At 38.2% G+C, this 17,760-nt stretch overlaps 3 protein-coding genes and 1 long non-coding RNA gene across 6 annotated transcripts; 3 read left to right on the top strand and 1 right to left on the bottom strand.

Annotated features, from left to right (window-relative positions):
• On the top strand, positions 114-3,438 carry LOC105175497 (clathrin light chain 2-like). The gene is made up of 3 exons (XM_011097948.2): positions 114-1,347; positions 2,343-2,496; positions 2,601-3,438. Exons 1-3 carry the CDS (start codon positions 869-871, stop codon positions 3,018-3,020), a joined length of 1,053 nt encoding a protein of 350 aa, XP_011096250.1. The 5' UTR covers positions 114-868; the 3' UTR covers positions 3,021-3,438.
• Positions 3,236-7,849, bottom strand: LOC105175496 (putative serine/threonine-protein kinase). 3 transcript variants are annotated; one of them, XM_011097947.2, is made up of 7 exons: positions 7,518-7,846; positions 6,701-6,918; positions 6,294-6,406; positions 5,438-5,648; positions 5,110-5,344; positions 4,750-4,900; positions 3,236-3,882 (listed from the first exon to the last, which is right to left on the bottom strand). In XM_011097947.2, the coding sequence occupies exons 2-7, from the start codon at positions 6,783-6,785 to the stop codon at positions 3,556-3,558; spliced, it is 1,122 nt and encodes a 373-aa protein (XP_011096249.1). In that variant the 5' UTR covers positions 6,786-6,918; positions 7,518-7,846; the 3' UTR covers positions 3,236-3,555. The 3 variants fall into 3 exon arrangements, with proteins under 3 accessions (XP_011096249.1, XP_011096248.1, XP_020554116.1); XM_011097946.2 differs by having other exon boundaries at positions 7,586-7,846; XM_020698457.1 differs by having other exon boundaries at positions 3,760-3,897; positions 7,586-7,849.
• On the top strand, positions 9,866-17,094 carry LOC105175494 (mediator of RNA polymerase II transcription subunit 16). The gene is made up of 12 exons (XM_020698423.1): positions 9,866-10,194; positions 11,096-11,164; positions 11,862-11,950; positions 12,220-12,332; positions 12,519-12,620; positions 12,715-12,799; positions 13,505-14,101; positions 15,141-15,762; positions 15,919-15,998; positions 16,492-16,574; positions 16,721-16,991; positions 17,084-17,094. Exons 1-12 carry the CDS (start codon positions 9,866-9,868, stop codon positions 17,092-17,094), a joined length of 2,451 nt encoding a protein of 816 aa, XP_020554082.1.
• LOC110013003 lies at positions 17,188-17,739 on the top strand. The gene is made up of 2 exons (XR_002288135.1): positions 17,188-17,241; positions 17,379-17,739. It is a non-coding gene; the product is annotated as an uncharacterized LOC110013003 (long non-coding RNA).

Raw genomic sequence — 17,760 nt, 5'->3', positions numbered from 1 at the left:
TGGCAAGTGACGCTCAAGTGTGCGGATATATGCGTGATTTGAGGATTGCTACTCCACCGGTAGTGTGATAGGAGGGTGAAAGGATGGGACAGTTGTTTTGGCAAAGGAAAAGAATCAACTGCTCTCTCTAAGCAAACAAGGTGAAATGGATCTGCACTTGCCTCATTGCTTGCAGGCCGTATAATTTATTTCTCTAAAATATTACTTGGCTGTCTTATATCTATACTATTAACAAGGTATGAGCAGAATTTTGGCTTGTTTTTATATTGTTTTACTAAAAGGCCCCCCTCCATTTACATATAAACTAACTATGCACATAGTAGTAGCACTTTATGAATGAATGTTAAAAAATAATATTTATAAATAAATGTACAGATATTATTTTTTATATTTTGCATATATATCAATTGCTAGTAAATGAATATTTGAACCATTTCAATCTGTACAGGTGAAGAGATGGTTTACCCTTGACTCTATATATATATTATTTTCTATTTAGTTCTACATAAAAAGCGCTTAGTAAGTAGTTGGATGAAATTTGATTGAATAAAAATATAACAATAATAATAGTAATAATTGTTAGTTGTTATATATAGCCATTTTCTTCTTGATTGAGGTGTTTCAAATTCAAATTCAGGACAATCTGACCTTGTCCTTGTGAAACAAAAAGTAGGATGAAGATTTGATAATCAAATTTACACATGAAATTACATAGAAACCCTGTCCTCTTCTCTTTTATATTTGCTTGCTTGGTAAACTCAACAAACACCTTCCACTTCAAATATAAAAAATGGAAAAGAAAAATAAGAACATTAGAGAGAGAATCAATTAATAGAAGAAGATGTGATATATTTTCACTTTTCGTTGGATGGTAATTTACACACATCAGTTCGGCGCACACTTAAGACTTACGTATGTATATATATATGCAATATCTTTCCTATATATGCGAGAGAAAGAAAAGCCGGTGTTCCCTGGTGAGAGATGGCATCTTTCGACCATGCGTACAGCATGGACGGCGACGCGTTGCCGCATCCATTTGACGACGGCGGATACGCTGCCTATGGCAATTCCTACACCGCCTCACTCCGCAGCGGCTTGCACCCCAGGGTACGGCGACACTGAGGAGGTGGCAGTGGATCACGTGAATAGCCTTGACCCGTTAGGTTTCAGCTCGAATCCTCAACCATTCGGATCATCCGGTTTGCTTCCGATCTCCAATGGCAATGGCAGTTTGTCTTATAACATCGGGGAAGATTCCGAGGGAATATTCAGCTCGGACGGACCGATCCTTCCGCCTCCTAGTGAGATGCAAGAAGAAGGATTTGCTTTTCGCGAATGGCGGAGGTCAGATTTTAGCTGTATTAGGTTTTTTGGTCTTCGAGGTTTTTGGTCTTTACATGTACAGTCGGATCTGCATTGTACTTGTGTTTCGTGAGTATTTAACTGATGTTCAAGTGGGACTTTTTGTTGGTTGATTTTACTTGATTGGGAATTTCTTTTTACTAGGATTTCAATTTCATCTTTCAGAACCATGACGCAAAATGGATCTGTTGTTCTTATAATGCTTGATTTTGTACTAAGGAGGGAAGTCATGGATAACCCGATTTCCTGTGGATGAATAGTATCGAGGAGGATCGTCCGAGAACAAACATTAAAATCTATTAGGTTGTTCATTGATCAGTTTGCATGACAGCGTTTGACTTGGATTGTTAAGAAAGATGATTTTTGTTAAAGATCTAGCGTGAATCTCGTGTAACACCTTGGTATGGATATAAACGCAATGGTCAGCTGATGACCTCCAATTTTATAAATTCATCAACCACATTCCATGTCCTTTCCTTCTCGGCTCCATGAAATGTGTACATAGGTTATAATTTCACAGAGAGTTGGTAAAATTATTATATTGTAATTGATTATAATTTCAAGAAGGAAGCTGTGGTGATAGCCCTTAGATGGCCTAGTTACAAAGTTGATGGAAATTATTTGATTGTAAACCCAGGATCAGAAAGGTGAGCGCTATCGTAATTGATGATGATTGGAGTCATTTTAAAACTTTGCAGGAAAATGTTAATCGAATAAAGTAGGAAAAGAGAATTCCAGGGGTGGACTACATAAATAATAAGATTAGACTCTATTGAATTTGGTGGAATTACATTATTTTGATTGCTAACTATATATATATATACAGTATGTCTAAGATTGTGGTAAGACTGTTTCCAATGATTTAAACTAGCTTGAAATGTACATAACAAACCTGGTTTAAGTATATGGTTGAATGGCTGAGTCTGGGATAGGTCGATAACCAAATTTCTTCTCACCACTGTGGTTCCTCAATGCAGGCAAAATGCCATTAGGCTGGAGGAGAAGGAGAAGCGGGAAAAGGAAATGCGAAACCAAATCATAGAAGAAGCTGAAGCGTATAAACAAGCTTTTTATGAGAAAAGAAAGCTTAATTTAGAGACTAGCAAGACTAACTACCGAGAGAGAGAAAAGGTTGGATTTCTTAGCATTATGCATTTGATAGAATCCATTTGTTTTAATACCTCTATCGTCGAAGCTAGTAGAACAATCTAATGATTCATTTCTATTTCGAATAGTTATTCGTGGCCAGCCAAGAAAAATTCCATGAAGATGCTGATAAACAGTACTGGAAAGCCATAGCAGAGCTCATTCCTAATGAAGTGCCCAACATTGAGAAGAAGGGAAGGAAGAAGGATCAAGATAAGAAGCCATCTATCACGGTCATCCAAGGGCCCAAACCTGGTAAACCAACTGATCTTTCAAGGATGCGTGGAATATTGGTGAAGCTCAAACACAGCCCCCCAGCTTGCATGTTACCACCCCCACCTGCTCCCGCTAAGGATGGGAAGGATGACAACGATGGGAAAAATGCAAAAAATGCTACGGATGCAACATCTAATGCTGTGAAAGAGGCCGTAGCTGCAGCTGCTATGGACTCTGTTTCGAATGGAACAGCAGCAGAATCTGTTGCCCCAGCTAATGCCCCAACAAGTTGAGATTCTTTGTTGTTGTGTGATTGTTTGATGAACATTCCTTGGTACTGTAATGATCTTTTCTTTTCTTTTTTTGTTTTGACATTATTTGAGCCTGTCAATTGTATTTACCTTCCAGCGCAGAAACTGTTGACACTTAAGTTCCTTATTCCTTTCACCCAGCCTAATTTAGAAATGAAGGTTTGTCGAAGAGAGCATTCACAAATGCCAATGAAATATTTACCAATGAATAATTACATATGCTATGAAAGAATTAAACCAGAATCATGTGTTTGAGGACAGAATACGGGAAGCTCTCAGATCCATGTCTCCATAGTCCATTCTACATATGTACCAAAAATGCCCCCCAGAGGCAGGAAAGATCTAATGCAGATCATTGAGAATTCAATAAACAAGGCATGAGAAATATCATTAGATTGAAGGCCGGTAAAAAATGCCAGCTACATACCATTTTGGAGCTTAAATGCAAATTCGAGGAAGCTGTGGTTCATAGAGGATGAAAACATCATCTTGAAGAGTACTGCATTTCGGGCTCGTCTCATCTTGCGACCACCTGAGTGATTGTGATGGGAACAGAACTCATTTGGTGGCTAGTTGAGGTTTCGGATGACTTATACTTTGATGGTTTACCACTTGCTTCTCGTGAATCTTCGAAGAAACCTGGAGCTGTGAGTTCTTTTTCATTTAGCCGTACATTTTTGGCAAGCATCTGAATGACTTGGCTCATTGCTGGCCTCCTGCTGGCATTTGCTTGAGTGCAGAAGAGGGCCACTTTCATATACCTGAGGACCTCATCCTCCCGGAAGTCCTCAAGTTCTGGGTCAACCAGATCCAGCAGTTTCCCTTCTTCATAAAGCTCCCATGCCTACGAAGCAACCCACTGACATCAGTAAAACAGAGCAAAGGTTAAGAAGCAAAGAAACAAATAACATTAACTAGTGGAGAAAAACCACAAATAAGACTGAATATCAAGATCTAAAAGTTCTGAGTCTTCATTTATCTTTTTGTTGGCAGCAAGCATAAAGTGGTAAATGGTCTAAGTACAGGTCATGAACCTCAAAGAACATTGGGGAGACCATTGCTGGGCCGGGGGATTGGCAATGGGGGATCGAGAGTGATGTTGAATCTAATCTTACACAGATATTACCAAAAAATGGAACTTGGCAATTAAACCGAGCGCTAAAAGTAGTTCATTATCAAGCATAGAAAATTGTTTTAAAGCCCATTGAAAAGTTGATATTTTTATTTTCTTCTCAAATTGTTTCAACCAAATTCCTACATTCATCATATTAAGTTCATTAAACTTGCCTATTTTTGCACCATGCCCAACTACCTTAACCTACAGTAGCTTCCTCCTTTTATCTTTTTTGTGTTGAGCAGGACAAATGAGAGAAATCTATGTTTGGATGAAAGAATAGTCCATGTCAAAAATCATGCCGAAGATTTGAGAGCCTACCATTTGGTCTTGCACTATGCACTATGTCATCCATATGTCCATAATCCTGGGACATGCAAAAGGTAAATATGCATACATGCAATTCCTTACTTAATTCTGGCAAATAAAGTATCCCTTATTTGCATGCAATGGAACGCGTAAGCTTTCAATAACCAGTCATCCACATGCTCACTGACTAGCATCACTTTTAGTGAGATCAAACTCATGGTAGCATTTTAGTTACCCCAAGGTGGATTATATCTAAGGCTATCAAAGAGAATAGAAGATGTTACCCACCCATTCGACTAGCAACTTCTGGCCTCCTCCATAATTGGTGTTTGCACTGCTCTTGCCGCTTACAATTTCAAGTGTTAGAACCCCAAAGCTATACACATCTGCCTTCATAGTTAACTGACCACCTAAGACATACTCAGGTGCCAGGTAACCGCTGCTTGGAACAAACCCAAGGTAAGATTTACAAACATATCTCTGAAGATATAAGCCAAGCTTCAAAATTGAGAAGAGTATCTAACACCATACTACGAGCCATTTTTAACAGAATTGTCCAACAGAATCTGATCCAACTTAAGGCTGAGGTAAGAGCCATTCTATATCATGTAGATGGGGTAGAATCAAGAGAAAGAAAATGATACATACGTTGTTCCTGCTATTCTTGTGCTAATATGAGTAATATCATCAGGAAAAAGTTTAGCTAATCCAAAGTCTCCAATTTTCGGTTGAAAGTCCTTGTCCAGAAGTATGTTACTAGCTTTGATGTCTCTGTGGACAATGTGAGGGACAAGTTCTTCATGAAGATACGCAAGCCCTCTGGCAGTCCCCATGCAAATGACAGACCTCTGTTTCCAGTCCAATTTTATTGACCTCTTTGAACCTGTAAATACATAAAAAAATTTTGTTCAGCAACCATTGAACAACAAAAGATCTTTTAACTTGCTTGAAGCTCCTAAGGACAGTACCAAGATACCTAATAGTGCACGATCAATGCTGTTATTTTCTAAATATTCATACACCAAAATCTGGTTGGGTCCATGGACACAGCAACCAAGCAACTCAACGAGGTTCGGATGTTTGACATTAGATATGGTATCTATCTCAGTCAAAAACTCGCGCACTCCCTGTTTTGACTCAGCAGAAAGTGTCTTTACAGCAACTTCCGTTCCATTTCCAAGAATTCCCTATGCAACACCAGTGGAGTTAATAGAGAGAAACACTATTGCATGAAAGACAGATCAGTACACTAATGGACAATTGGGACCATCAGAAATTAAAATTAATATCCATCAATTTAACAAATCTTTGAGGCGATGTATCACAAGATAGATTACTCCAAAGTCGAGAAATGCTTAAGACACCTACATACCTGATAGTCTAGTGAAAAACAGTACAGAGAGCTGTTTCCACATTCAATACAAGCTCTAATCTACTTCAATATTCTCAATGATAAATGCATAAGTTGTAGAAAGATGATCAATCTGTAACCCATTTTCTGATTAAACTCAATTGTGGAAGCACTCTCATATATATATGTCGTCACAGATGTCTAAATTTAGGTGACACACCAATCATTAGATAATTTGAAGCATGGGTACAAAGTGCTTAAAATTTATTGGACTGGATTTTTTCTCTCATATTGAGCTTTTAGAGCTTAATAAAAGCTCCGTCCCTTCCCACATCATAATTCCAGGAGAAGAGTATGTTGAAGTCCAGTAAAAACAAAACTTGGTTTTAGTCTGTAGCTGCTTTGGGAAAGAATGTAACAGAGATATCAGGTTAAATTGATGATGTAAAGGTCACAAGAACAATGTAGCATTGACTAATACCTTGTAAACTGTACCAAAACCTCCTCGTCCTATTTTGTTACTTCGATGAAAGTTGTTTGTTGCTGCTCTTAATTCATTGTATGAGAAACTTTTTGTCTTTGCACTTAAGGCCCCTGGATAGGGAGGAAAAAAAAAGCATATCAGGACTTAACAACAGAAATATAAGAGTGCATTGCTAACGTAATGACTAAAGCTTATATGATCAGAAGCATCAGTAAAATAATCATTAAGGTCAGCAATGAAGTCCTAAGTTCTGGAAAGTATTTTACCAGTGTATCTATGGTTCCAGAGTTCCAGTATTACATGAAAGATAAATAGGTGAAACATTCAAACCAGTGTGAAGGGAAAACGAAAAACCAGAAAGCAAAAGCACCAAATGCGATAGTACAACTCAATGAAGTGATTACCTTCTTCGACTTGTTTGGGTTGATGAGCCTGCCTATCACTTCTCTTCTGGCGAACAGTGGAGGCCCCAAAGCAGCTACAACCCATGTCTTGTATGGTCCACGACAATAATTAAGTAATCCAACTCAAGTGTTTTTCAATCTGGACAGAAACCAACCACGACATATCCATTTGCCATCACCTTCTTTTCTTATCCATACCCAGGTCACCTTTCTGCTCCCTGCATACAATCAGAACACATGATAACAAGCTAAAGTTTACAATCTTCTAAATCCGTCACGCATATACCCCACAAACAAAGTGCAGTATTGTCTGCTCTTGTGAGTGGAAACGTCAATTAGCTTGTTAAATACTACATAATTAAAGACACAATATCAGTGGTGCGGTAACCAATATGTGAGAGGTGAGATGTAATACTGGGGCAAAATACAATTGTTTGTTATGACGAACCATTTCAGTTTTTACATAATCAACACGTGAATGCGTACATGCTAACCTTAATCTAACAGGATTGCCAGATATATAAAATACTCGTTCGGTAGAAAAAATTTCTTTCTACCACAGCAATCAAAAATCTTAAATAGGTGCAGTCGTATGGATATCTTCAAACAAAGTAAAGCATATTCCTAGAAAACATCACCAGTTGAGATACAAAAGTCAAGTACAAGTCAGCGCATCCACTCAGATCGCCTGATCCTAATTCATACAAATTTTAACACGGACTTCGGCACGCTCAAACAAACTGAGATCCATCAATTAAAAAAATCTAAAATACATCCGACAATTAAACTCGAAAACGTAAAAAACTATAGTACTCACAAACTAATCGGCTGTCAGACGCAATGAAGAGGAAGGAACCGTAAATTAATAAAGCGTTTCGAAAATACCAGCTGGGGAGGTCTTCGAGAAGTCGTCTCACTTCGCGGAGTCGTGGTAGTGGTGGTGGTTGAGATGGCGGTGAAGAAGAATATCGAGCAGAGCGAGGAAGAGTCAGAAGTCATATCTCGCGCGAGAAATTTGCTTTGCGTTCTTACCTTTGTATATCAGTGTGTGCAGTGCGTGAAAATTTTTGATAGCGACTCTTCTTCCTTTTTTACCCCACTTTGGTCTCCAACCTCCTCCCCAGCACAGCACTTCCCTCGCCGAACGTTGCAAAATTTCCACCTGCTCTCCCTCCTTTTTCTTTTTTAATATATTCTCTTTTCCATCTATTCGATGTTTTAAATGTTTATCAACAAAAAATTTTAATAGATTAATTTTAAATTAATTATATAATAAATATAATATATTTACTATATATAATTAAAAAAGATAATTAATTAATGCACTTGCAACTTGATTGTTTGGTTCTACAAAATTTAATTTAAATAAATTTTTTTTTTCGGAATCATCTACTTTTAAAATCGATTTGATTATACGTTATACAAATCATTATCACATTTTATTTAAATTTTTATATTTGATCTAAACTTATGTGGTTTTCTTTATTAAGTTTTGATATGATACACTATTCTTAAAAATAAGAAATTAAAATTTATTGATATCAGAACCACTCATATTTATTAAAAAAATAAATAAATAATTATTTTTCAAAAATCACAAAAATGCATCTATTTTCTTGTTACAACAAAGTTAAGTCGAAATAATTGACTTATACGATGCATTCAAATCAACGATTTATAGTTATTTACGTTATGGTCTTGATATAATTAGTTCAATCCAACCAAAATTATAAGTACTCTAACATTCAATTGTCAAATTATTAGTTCATTGAATAATTTTATTTAGTAATTTTTATTAATTGAGGTACCAAATGGTATGATTATACTTTTAGAATTTGATGACAGTACAGACGATTTTGGCATCAAATTTAATTATTGGACGCCCACTGTCTTTATATACAGATGAATTATAATCACAATATGTGCCATCATGACACTATTATTATTATTATTATTATTATCAGGAAGACGGCTACACACACATACACACGAAATCCAAACCTTAAAACTCTTTAATAACGTGGATTGTACAAATAATTCATTAATTGAGCAAGACATGTTGGCATTATTACAACCTTCTTACCGCTCTGGGTAGGACTTTCAACTTTGAATATTTGAACAACCAAACAAAAGCCCTAGTCTTGTGATGAATAAAAATATGACAAGCAAATGAACAACCTTGGCGAAATATCTCAGTTGCTTTTAGTTTCAGCCACATTTTTAGTCGTCTTTTAACTGTAAATTGTCTTCAGCTCAAGGGAAAAGCAATAGAACAACCCGCCCGGTCTACGCAGCGACATGCCTGTCAACAGTGGCAATTTTGATTTGGTCTTCAATTATTATTATTATAATATATTATGTAGAAAGTCAATTTCTTAGTTCCCACTATTGACAGAGACCTCAGAACTTTGTCGGAAAATATGTTGGGAGAAAAAAACACATTGAAAATAATTTTGGTGGAAATACGAGTAATTAGGTATTTCAATTTAAGAGTTTTGGTGAAATTATTCTTGTATGAAAGCAGATTTATTGTGACGGTAAGAAACATCTGAAGGTAAGAAGAGATTAAGGGATGGCCCAATTAGTAAGCCCATTGAGAAAGGATATGGGCTACAACGCTTAGGAGGCCCATTTTGGGTCAAAGTTGTGTGCTTGGGCGGCCCAATCTGTAACTGTCTCAAATCAACATCACATATATATTAACTACTGGAAGAAGAGAATTGTGGGTTACTCAGTGTCGATAGAAAGCAGTGAGTCACACTGGTGGTTCATCCCTCCAATCATCATCACCAGCAGCACTTGAATTGTAAGTTATTTTACAGAGTCTGATTCCGGACAATCAGTGAAATATTATTTGACGCGTAGAACTTCAAACGTAAGTGCTAGTGTGTGTGTGCGCGCGCGCGAAAAAGCGAAAGAGCGAAAACCCCAACACCACCTGGAATCTCCTCAGTACTTGGCTTGACAACAAACCCTAACCCCACTTTCCACCTAAAGCCCAAATCCTCCAATCATCCATCCCTGCCCCTTTCTTTCTAACTCACTACAGTCATTCCTGTCGCCTTCAATTGCGACTTTCCCACCTCTCCACTCTCTCTCTCTCTATTTCTCTATATACAATTTTTATATATATTAGGGTTTTTGGTCATTTGGTAGTCTTTCTAAATGAATAATACTATCAATAATACCACTCCTAATCAACCCCCACAAGCACCAGCATCAGCCACTGGTGCTAAGGAATCTGAGGAGGAATCCGCTTCTCCTGGATCTCATTCGTCTGCCAAGAATTCTTCGGAAAAAGCCGACGCTGCCACAGGGGAAGAGGACGTGGTGATGATGGAGAAGGACTCTGCGGCGGCCGGTGTGAATTCGGTGGACGACCCCATGGAGGAGGATTCTGTGAACCCAGCTACCGTTTTCTGCATCAAGCTTAAGCAGCCCAAGTCTAATTTGCTGCATAAAATGAGCGTGCCGGAGCTCTGCCGCACTTTTAGGTGTGCTTTCGATATTAAATTTACATAAAAATTGTGCAATATTGGAATCGTTATTTTGTCGTTCGTTCACTGCCTAATTTGGGTTTTGGAGTGAAATAAAGTTGCAGAATATAAGTTTGAATAGATGGTTTGGTCTGAGAATTGGGTCATCTGTTAATGCATGAAGACTTTTGGTCAAGGCTGAAGACATCTATAGACTGTTATAACATGTAGAAACAAACGTGAGAATTATAGGGGAAAAAAAAAGATGCTAGTCCGAATTCCTAGATGAATACTGCTTTTATGTGGTTTTTGGGCAATAGCAAGATGGGAGGAATCTTGTTCTTTGATGTTCACCATCCACTGATGATATTTGTCATTGCATTTCTTCCTAGCGTGTTAAACTAAAACTATGTAACTGCAGATGTTTTGTCTACTCGAGTGGCCAGGTCTGGTAATCCAATTTCTTTGGGTGACATACTGTTCAGATAATTCTGTTCAATGGCCAAATAGAGCATACAATATCATTCGGCAATCTTTTGATTTTCACTTACCAGCAAGTGAATTGGTTGAGGGGTCCCCTTGGGATTGTTTAGGATTCTTCTTATTGAACATTACCTGAACTAACACGGGCTTGAGCTACTATCAGTGGTTTTTTCAACCTTGAAATGTCAGTTGATTAGCTGTATGTATATCCTTCTAGAAGGAAGAATATATCTTTTCTCCTGGCAAATGTTTGTTATATCCTTCTTTGCGTTTATGCACTGTAAATCTGCTTATTTTGTTTTTTCAGGTTTTTATTTATTTATTTTTTCTTTTTGGTCTATCTAGAATGTGCCCCTTCTTTTGTTTTACTGAGGCTTATTTTACTTGGTGCCTTTTTATCTTTAACTGCTTGACATTTTTCTTTGTTATCTGGTAGTGCTGTTGCTTGGTGTGGGAAGTTGAATGCCATAGCTTGTGCATCAGAAACTTGTGCAAGAATCCCAAGGTTGAATCATCAGCCTGTACTTCTTTCCTTCCTTTTTTTGAATCTCAGTTGCATCATAGAAGTTTTGAATTTGTCCCTGCCCACTAGTTCACATAATTCTAAATTGTTTGTATTGCAATATTTATTAGTTGAGATCCATAATACAAGATATCACTTGGTTCTTGTATTTTGGGACCTAGATGGCTGTATGAGGATTGAATTTCCACAAATTTGAGAACAATGAATAGAAGAGTCACCAGTATTTTATGTTGAAGTTTGTGAATTCTGAGATGACAAATTTGTTTATGGATGAATCCTTCTCTTTCTAATCCACATATTATGTGGAAATCTTGCACTTGGTTGTGACCTTTCCTGTAAGGAGTTGGTAGTAGTTTTTCATTGTTCATGCCGTCATGAAGCATCTTGTGACAACTATTGAACGCATCTCTGTAATGGTGTTATCATTCCAGGCTGAATTGGTCTGGAATACTATTGGTGCTTAGATATCCTAGGGGCATACTTTAATAATACATTGTTTCTCATTGTTAAATTTCTGTTACCTGCTCTATATACTGTTGCATTGTAGATGATCTCATGCTGAATGCTCAGTGTTAAATGGTTTCTGATCCTCCACGGTCTCAACCTGTATCATGTTTTGAATTGATCTATTTATAAAGTTGTTAACACATGATTAAGAGATTCATTTTTTTACGTGTAGTTCAACTACCAACCCTCCATTTTGGATCCCCATACATATCGTAATTCCAGAGCGACCAACCGAGTGTACAGTTTTCAGTGTTATAGCAGGTATATCCGCAACTTTGTATCGTGTTGCAATATAATGCTAATCTAATCTTGAATCGCCATTAGCATGAGTATTCCTCTTATTTGGTATACTAGATATTATTCATTTTCACATTAGTGGGAGTTTTGATATCCTCTAGTCATTTGCTGCTGTGATTGAGGTACTGGCATCCAGATGTTTATTTAGCTTCTAGAAAGAGATGTTGGTTACTTTTCTATCCTGAGATAAAATATATGTTCATAGTACTTTTTGATACTTGATGTTTTGATAGATTCCCCTCGCGACTCTGTTCAGTTCATTGAGTGGTCGCCTACTTCATGTCCCCGTGCACTGCTTATAGCTAATTTCCATGGCCGGATAACCATTTGGACTCAGCCTTCCCAGGTATGCTAGTCCTTTGAGTCTTGAAATTTACAGTTGGGAGAATGACAGTCTTTACAACTAGAGTGTGAAATATCATTGCCTTTTACTTGAAGTATTACGTTCTGTAATTCAGTGCCGTAGATATCCTGACTGAGATGGATTTTCTGTCATCTATTCTTATTGGGCTAACTTTCTTTGATCATCCAGGGACCAGCAAATCTTGTAAAAGAGGCTAGTTGCTGGCAGCTGGAACATGAGTGGCGACAGGATATCGCAGTTGTTACGAAGTGGTTGTCAGGAGTTTCTCCAGTATGTAGTTTTTTGATAATTTGCATTGTCCAAATAAAAAAGTTTTGAATTTGATATTAGGTTTTTACGCGGACTTGGTTTGCCATAAAATTAGTATAGGTGGCTCTCAGCTAGATCCAGTGGTTCCACAAAGTCTACGTTTGAGGAGAAATTCCTTTCACAGCAACCAAATGTGCCAGGTTCATCTTTCTTTATATGCATTTCCATTGTTGCTAGCTTTCGTTGTGAACACTGTTAATTACTTTGCACTTTAAACTTTAGTCTAACTTTGTACTTGGCATGTTTGCATTGTATGGAGGTCAAAATTGTTAAATACTTGGTATTTGTTATTAGTTGTAGGCAGAATCTTTTTTAAATGGGAAAGCTTTTTGTGCAGCGTATTCTGCGTTTAAGTTTCATATAAGCGGTTTGTTTGATGTTAAATTGTCCCTTAATTATAACTTCTGGACAATTGATCTTCGATTTGCTGGAAACAGTAAGGAAATAGATCTAACCACTCCACCCCAACCCACAAACACAATCCCAATCAAACCAACTAAGAAAGATAGGAAAACAGCATACGAGACAGGGTGATTTATTTTTCAAACAATCTTCTGCAGGAAAATATTTTCTGGACTTGGAGAACTACAGTTTGTATTTATTGTGTTGATGAAGAAAAGTCATTTAACTTATTTAGAACCTGAATGCTAATTTACATTTCCTGGTCGACGAAAGCATTGCAATCTTAAGTTCCTAAATTATATTTTGGTGCCACTTGTTTGGTCATATTTTCTTTGCACTTCAGATAATGATCTATAACTAAAAAATGGTCAGCATTTAACCTTGATGCATCTTCATTGATCAGTCTCCTATCTGAAATTAATTTCCTTTGTATCTTGTGACAGCTGGTTGGCCAAATTTTCTTTGTGTTTGCTCTGTTTTCTCTTCTGGCTCTATTCAGCTCCACTGGTCCCAATGGCCACCTAATCAGACTGGTGCACGGTCCAAGTGGTTTTGCACAAGTAAAGGTCTTTTGGGAGCTGGGCCTAGTGGAATAATGGCTGCTGATGCTATTGTTACAGATTCCGGAGCCATGCATGTGGCTGGTGTTCCCATTGTTAACCCATCAACTGTTGTCGTCTGGGAAGTCACACCAGGCCCAGGCAATGGTTTCCAAGCGACCCCAAAGTCAAGTGTGAATAATGAAGTTCCACCATCACTTAACCCTCCTTCCTGGGATGGTTTTGCCCCGTTAGCTGCATACTTATTTAGTTGGCAGGAGTTTTTGTTATTAGAAGCTAAACAAGGGAAAAAACAGACAGAGCAAGATTACAGTGATATGGTTGCACTTCATTGTTCTCCAGTTTCAAACTTTTCTGCATATGTCAGTCCTGAGGCTGCTGCTCAATCAGCAGCAACCACAACTTGGGGTTCTGGTGTTACTGCAGTTGCCTTTGATCCAACACGTGGTGGTTCGGTGATATCTGTTGTGATAGTTGAAGGTATTTACTCGGATGTTGATGCAAATTAGTCATTCTTTTACTCTAATATCTGCTTAAATTCTGGTGCAGATTGATGTAGATACAGTTTTTTGGACTACTCGTATTCTCGTAAACAGTAGTTGAAGCTATATATTGTGAAACCGTAATTAGAATTAATCAATTAACATTTGGTGGTGAATCCATGCTTTACTCACATACAAATGCTAATAGAGATCTTTATCCATATTCATATTACTATGTATCAGCATGTTTGGGTTGGCAGGTGAGAGTTTCCTGTTCTCATGTGCGTCAACACACCCATAGCACAATAAAAGAAACATCTTAAATTTGCCGTTAATAGGTAGTGGTTGATGCTTGATCCATTGTAATGTTATATATCCCAACTGGCAAGTTCTTGTGTACCTTCCTTTATACCAGGAAAAGAGATTCAACAGGGTTGAAGAGAAGGAGATCACAATAACTGTGTAGATTACATTATCATTAAGTAAGAATTGCTAGCACCTCCTTTGGAGAGGCATAGGCTGTGATGGGAGGTGTAACCTGAAGACTAATGATATCCTCAGTGCCTAGTGAATCCTTTGAGGTTTTGCACCACTTCTGTATACGGTCTTAATAGTGCACTTATAACATTATTCATGATTCTATACTGCCACTCAGCCCATTTGTAATTATTAATGCCTTTAGATTCTTCTTTAGATTCATCAGCTTCTGAGACCTGAATTGTATATTTTACCTTAACATTGTGATGCTGCCATCAAGATGCCGATCATGGTATGCAGACATGAGCACTGATATACGATCTTATAGTTTATGGTATGTCTATATAAGAGGCAGTCTAAGTCAGCTATTGGAGAGGTTATGATTTCAGGGGGGAAAAAGGGAAAACCAGTTCAAAGTTACTATAGTTTATTGTCGCTTTATTAGTGTTCTCCCATTGGCCCCCCAAAACTGAGCATTGATTTGACATTTTGCAGCATTGGGGGAAGTTCTCCTCCAAGCCCTTGTTTGTTTACTGAAACACCAATTGGTGTTTATGCAGGGCAGTACATGTCCCCTTATGATCCTGACGAGGGTCCTTCAGTCACAGGCTGGAGAGTTCAACGTTGGGAATCAACTGTTGAGAATGTTGTGATCCATCAGATATTTGGAAACCCTAGTTCTAACTTTGGTGGGCTAGCACCTAAGCAAACAGTGTGGGTGAGTAAGGTGATTAAATGCATTCCAGCATCTAGCGAGTTTAAGTGTCCTGGAGCAGCACAAGTTCCAGCAGTATGTGATGGAAAAAGTACTCTTGAATCTGGTGTTGAGAATGCAAAAAAAAGGGTCAGTTTTGATCCCTTCGATCTGCCTAGTGATATTAGAACTCTTGCTCGGATTGTATATTCTGCTCATGGTGGTGAGATTGCTGTTTCTTTTCTACGAGGTGGGGTTCATGTTTTCTCTGGTGCAAACTTCACAGCTGTTGATAGCTACCAGATTAATGTTGGCTCTGCCATTGCTGCTCCTGCTTTCTCTTCTACTAGTTGCTGTTCAGCTTCTGTTTGGCATGATATTAGCAAGGACTGTACTATATTAAAAATTATTCGGGTTCTTCCTCCTCCTGTTCCGAGTAGTCAAGCAAAAGCTAATTCTGCCACATGGGAGCGGGCTATTGCTGAGAGGTAAAAACTGAATAGATCTTGGCAAGGTTGCAACAAGAGTTTGAGTAGATGTGATTTATACAAACTTAATTTGAATGTATCTTAGAGTGCAAATTGATTTTTTAATTCTGTGTATAACGTGCCTCTGCATCTTAGTATATTACCCTATGTTGGCAGATTTTGGTGGAGTCTTTTGGTGGGAGTTGATTGGTGGGATGCTGTTGGCTGTACACAGAGTGCTGCAGAGGATGGCATTGGTAAGAAGGCCCAACTCTTTTCTTCACGTGGAAAAGCTATTGTACCTGAATTTATGGCAACTTGTAGTTGTATCTCTAGGTAATGTAGCGAAGCCATTCTCATGTCATTTTCCCCTGCCTCAAAATGGCGCAGAGTTTGCATGTTGAGGAGAAAGAATGTTTTTTTGGTGCATTTGACTTAAACTATGATGTGCATGTAGTGTTTTAGGAAACAGCCTATTGTTTCATTTTATCTGCAGATGGAACTACTTGCCTCTCCATTAAAGCAAATATGAATAAACATTTTGTATTTTTAAGACGTCATTCAGCTGATTATGCTGGTCACGCCACTTTGGAAAATTTGATGTTAATTATGTTAGTTTCTTTCCTGTTAATCTTCTTAGAATAAGAAGTGGAAGGAGCCAAATAAACTCTAAATGCATATGGCTGATTCAAGAAATAATTCATTGGGTCCTGGTCTTTGCTTTCTCTTGCTGATGGCGTATTACTCCAGTTTCCTTGAACAGTGTCATTGCTGTGTTGGATGCTGATTTCCACTCTCTTCCTTCCACTCAGCATAGGCAACAATACGGACCTGTAAGTTGGTTTATTCTCATGCTAATTCCTTAGCCTTTTGGTGTGCATCATATGATAGGATGCTCGTAACCTATTCTTGTTAAGTATCTTCAGACATGGACTCTAGTTAATTTTATATATGTAATATATATGTTTGGACACTGCAGAATTTGGACAGAATAAAATGTAGGCTACTAGAAGGTACGACTGCTCAAGAGGTTAGGGCTATGGTCCTTGATATGCAAGCGAGGTTGTTGCTGGACATGCTTGGTAAAGGAATTGAATCAGCTTTGATAAATCCTTCAGCCTTGGTGCAAGAGCCTTGGCAAGCATCCGGTGAGACATTATCTGGTATTGACCCTGAAGCAATGGCTGTTGAACCAGCTCTTGTTCTTAGCATCCAGGTTAACTTTTCAGAATGCCTTGCCAATTTTCCTGGTTTTTTTTTACAACAATCTTTCAATTGATAAGCAATTCGAGTTGTGCTACATTATGTTCACCAGCTGTTAACCCTCTGTATAATAATGCAGGTTTACGTTGATGCAGTCCTTGATCTAGCATCGCACTTCATTACACGTTTGCGACGTTATGCAAGTTTTTGCCGTACACTGGCAAGTCATGCTGCTACGGCAGTTTGGTTTGGTGACCAGCCCCAGCCAAAGTACTTCCGCTCCTGCTACAACTCAGGGTGAGTGTACCCTGCTCAACTCTTTCTAATTTGAGTAGATTTATTCTTTCTTTTATGTCTTCCTTAATCTTCTGACCTTTTAAAACCTTGCCTTTTCTCATCTCAAGCTGTGAATTTTGTATTGACTCCATCTTCAGGAGCCCAAGGTGGAACTGCAAGCTCTACAGGTAGTACCCAGATGCATGCCTGGGTACAAGGAGCTATTGCTAAAATTAGTAGTACGACTGATGGTGTTCCGAATTCTGCTCCAAACCCCATAAGTGGTCCTTCAACCTTTATGCCAATAAGTATCAATACAGGAACCTTTCCAGGAACTCCAGCTGTCAGACTTATTGGAGACTGCCATTTTCTTCACCGGTTATGCCAGCTCCTGCTGTTTTGTTTTTTCTTCCGGCGAACACAACTACCCCGTTTTATTGGAGCTGCTCAAAGAAATGCTGATTCATCTGGCCAAAAGCCTCAGCTTAGTGTGCCAGGCAAATCAGAAGAGACAAACTCTGTCACGGCAAAACCAGCATC

The sequence above is a fragment of the Sesamum indicum genome, linkage group LG12 (genome assembly GCF_000512975.1).
Source record: "Sesamum indicum cultivar Zhongzhi No. 13 linkage group LG12, S_indicum_v1.0, whole genome shotgun sequence".
NCBI lineage: Eukaryota > Viridiplantae > Streptophyta > Magnoliopsida > Lamiales > Pedaliaceae > Sesamum > Sesamum indicum.
Note: the sequence above shows the minus strand (reverse complement) of the source record. Positions and strands in the feature narration are given on the sequence as shown.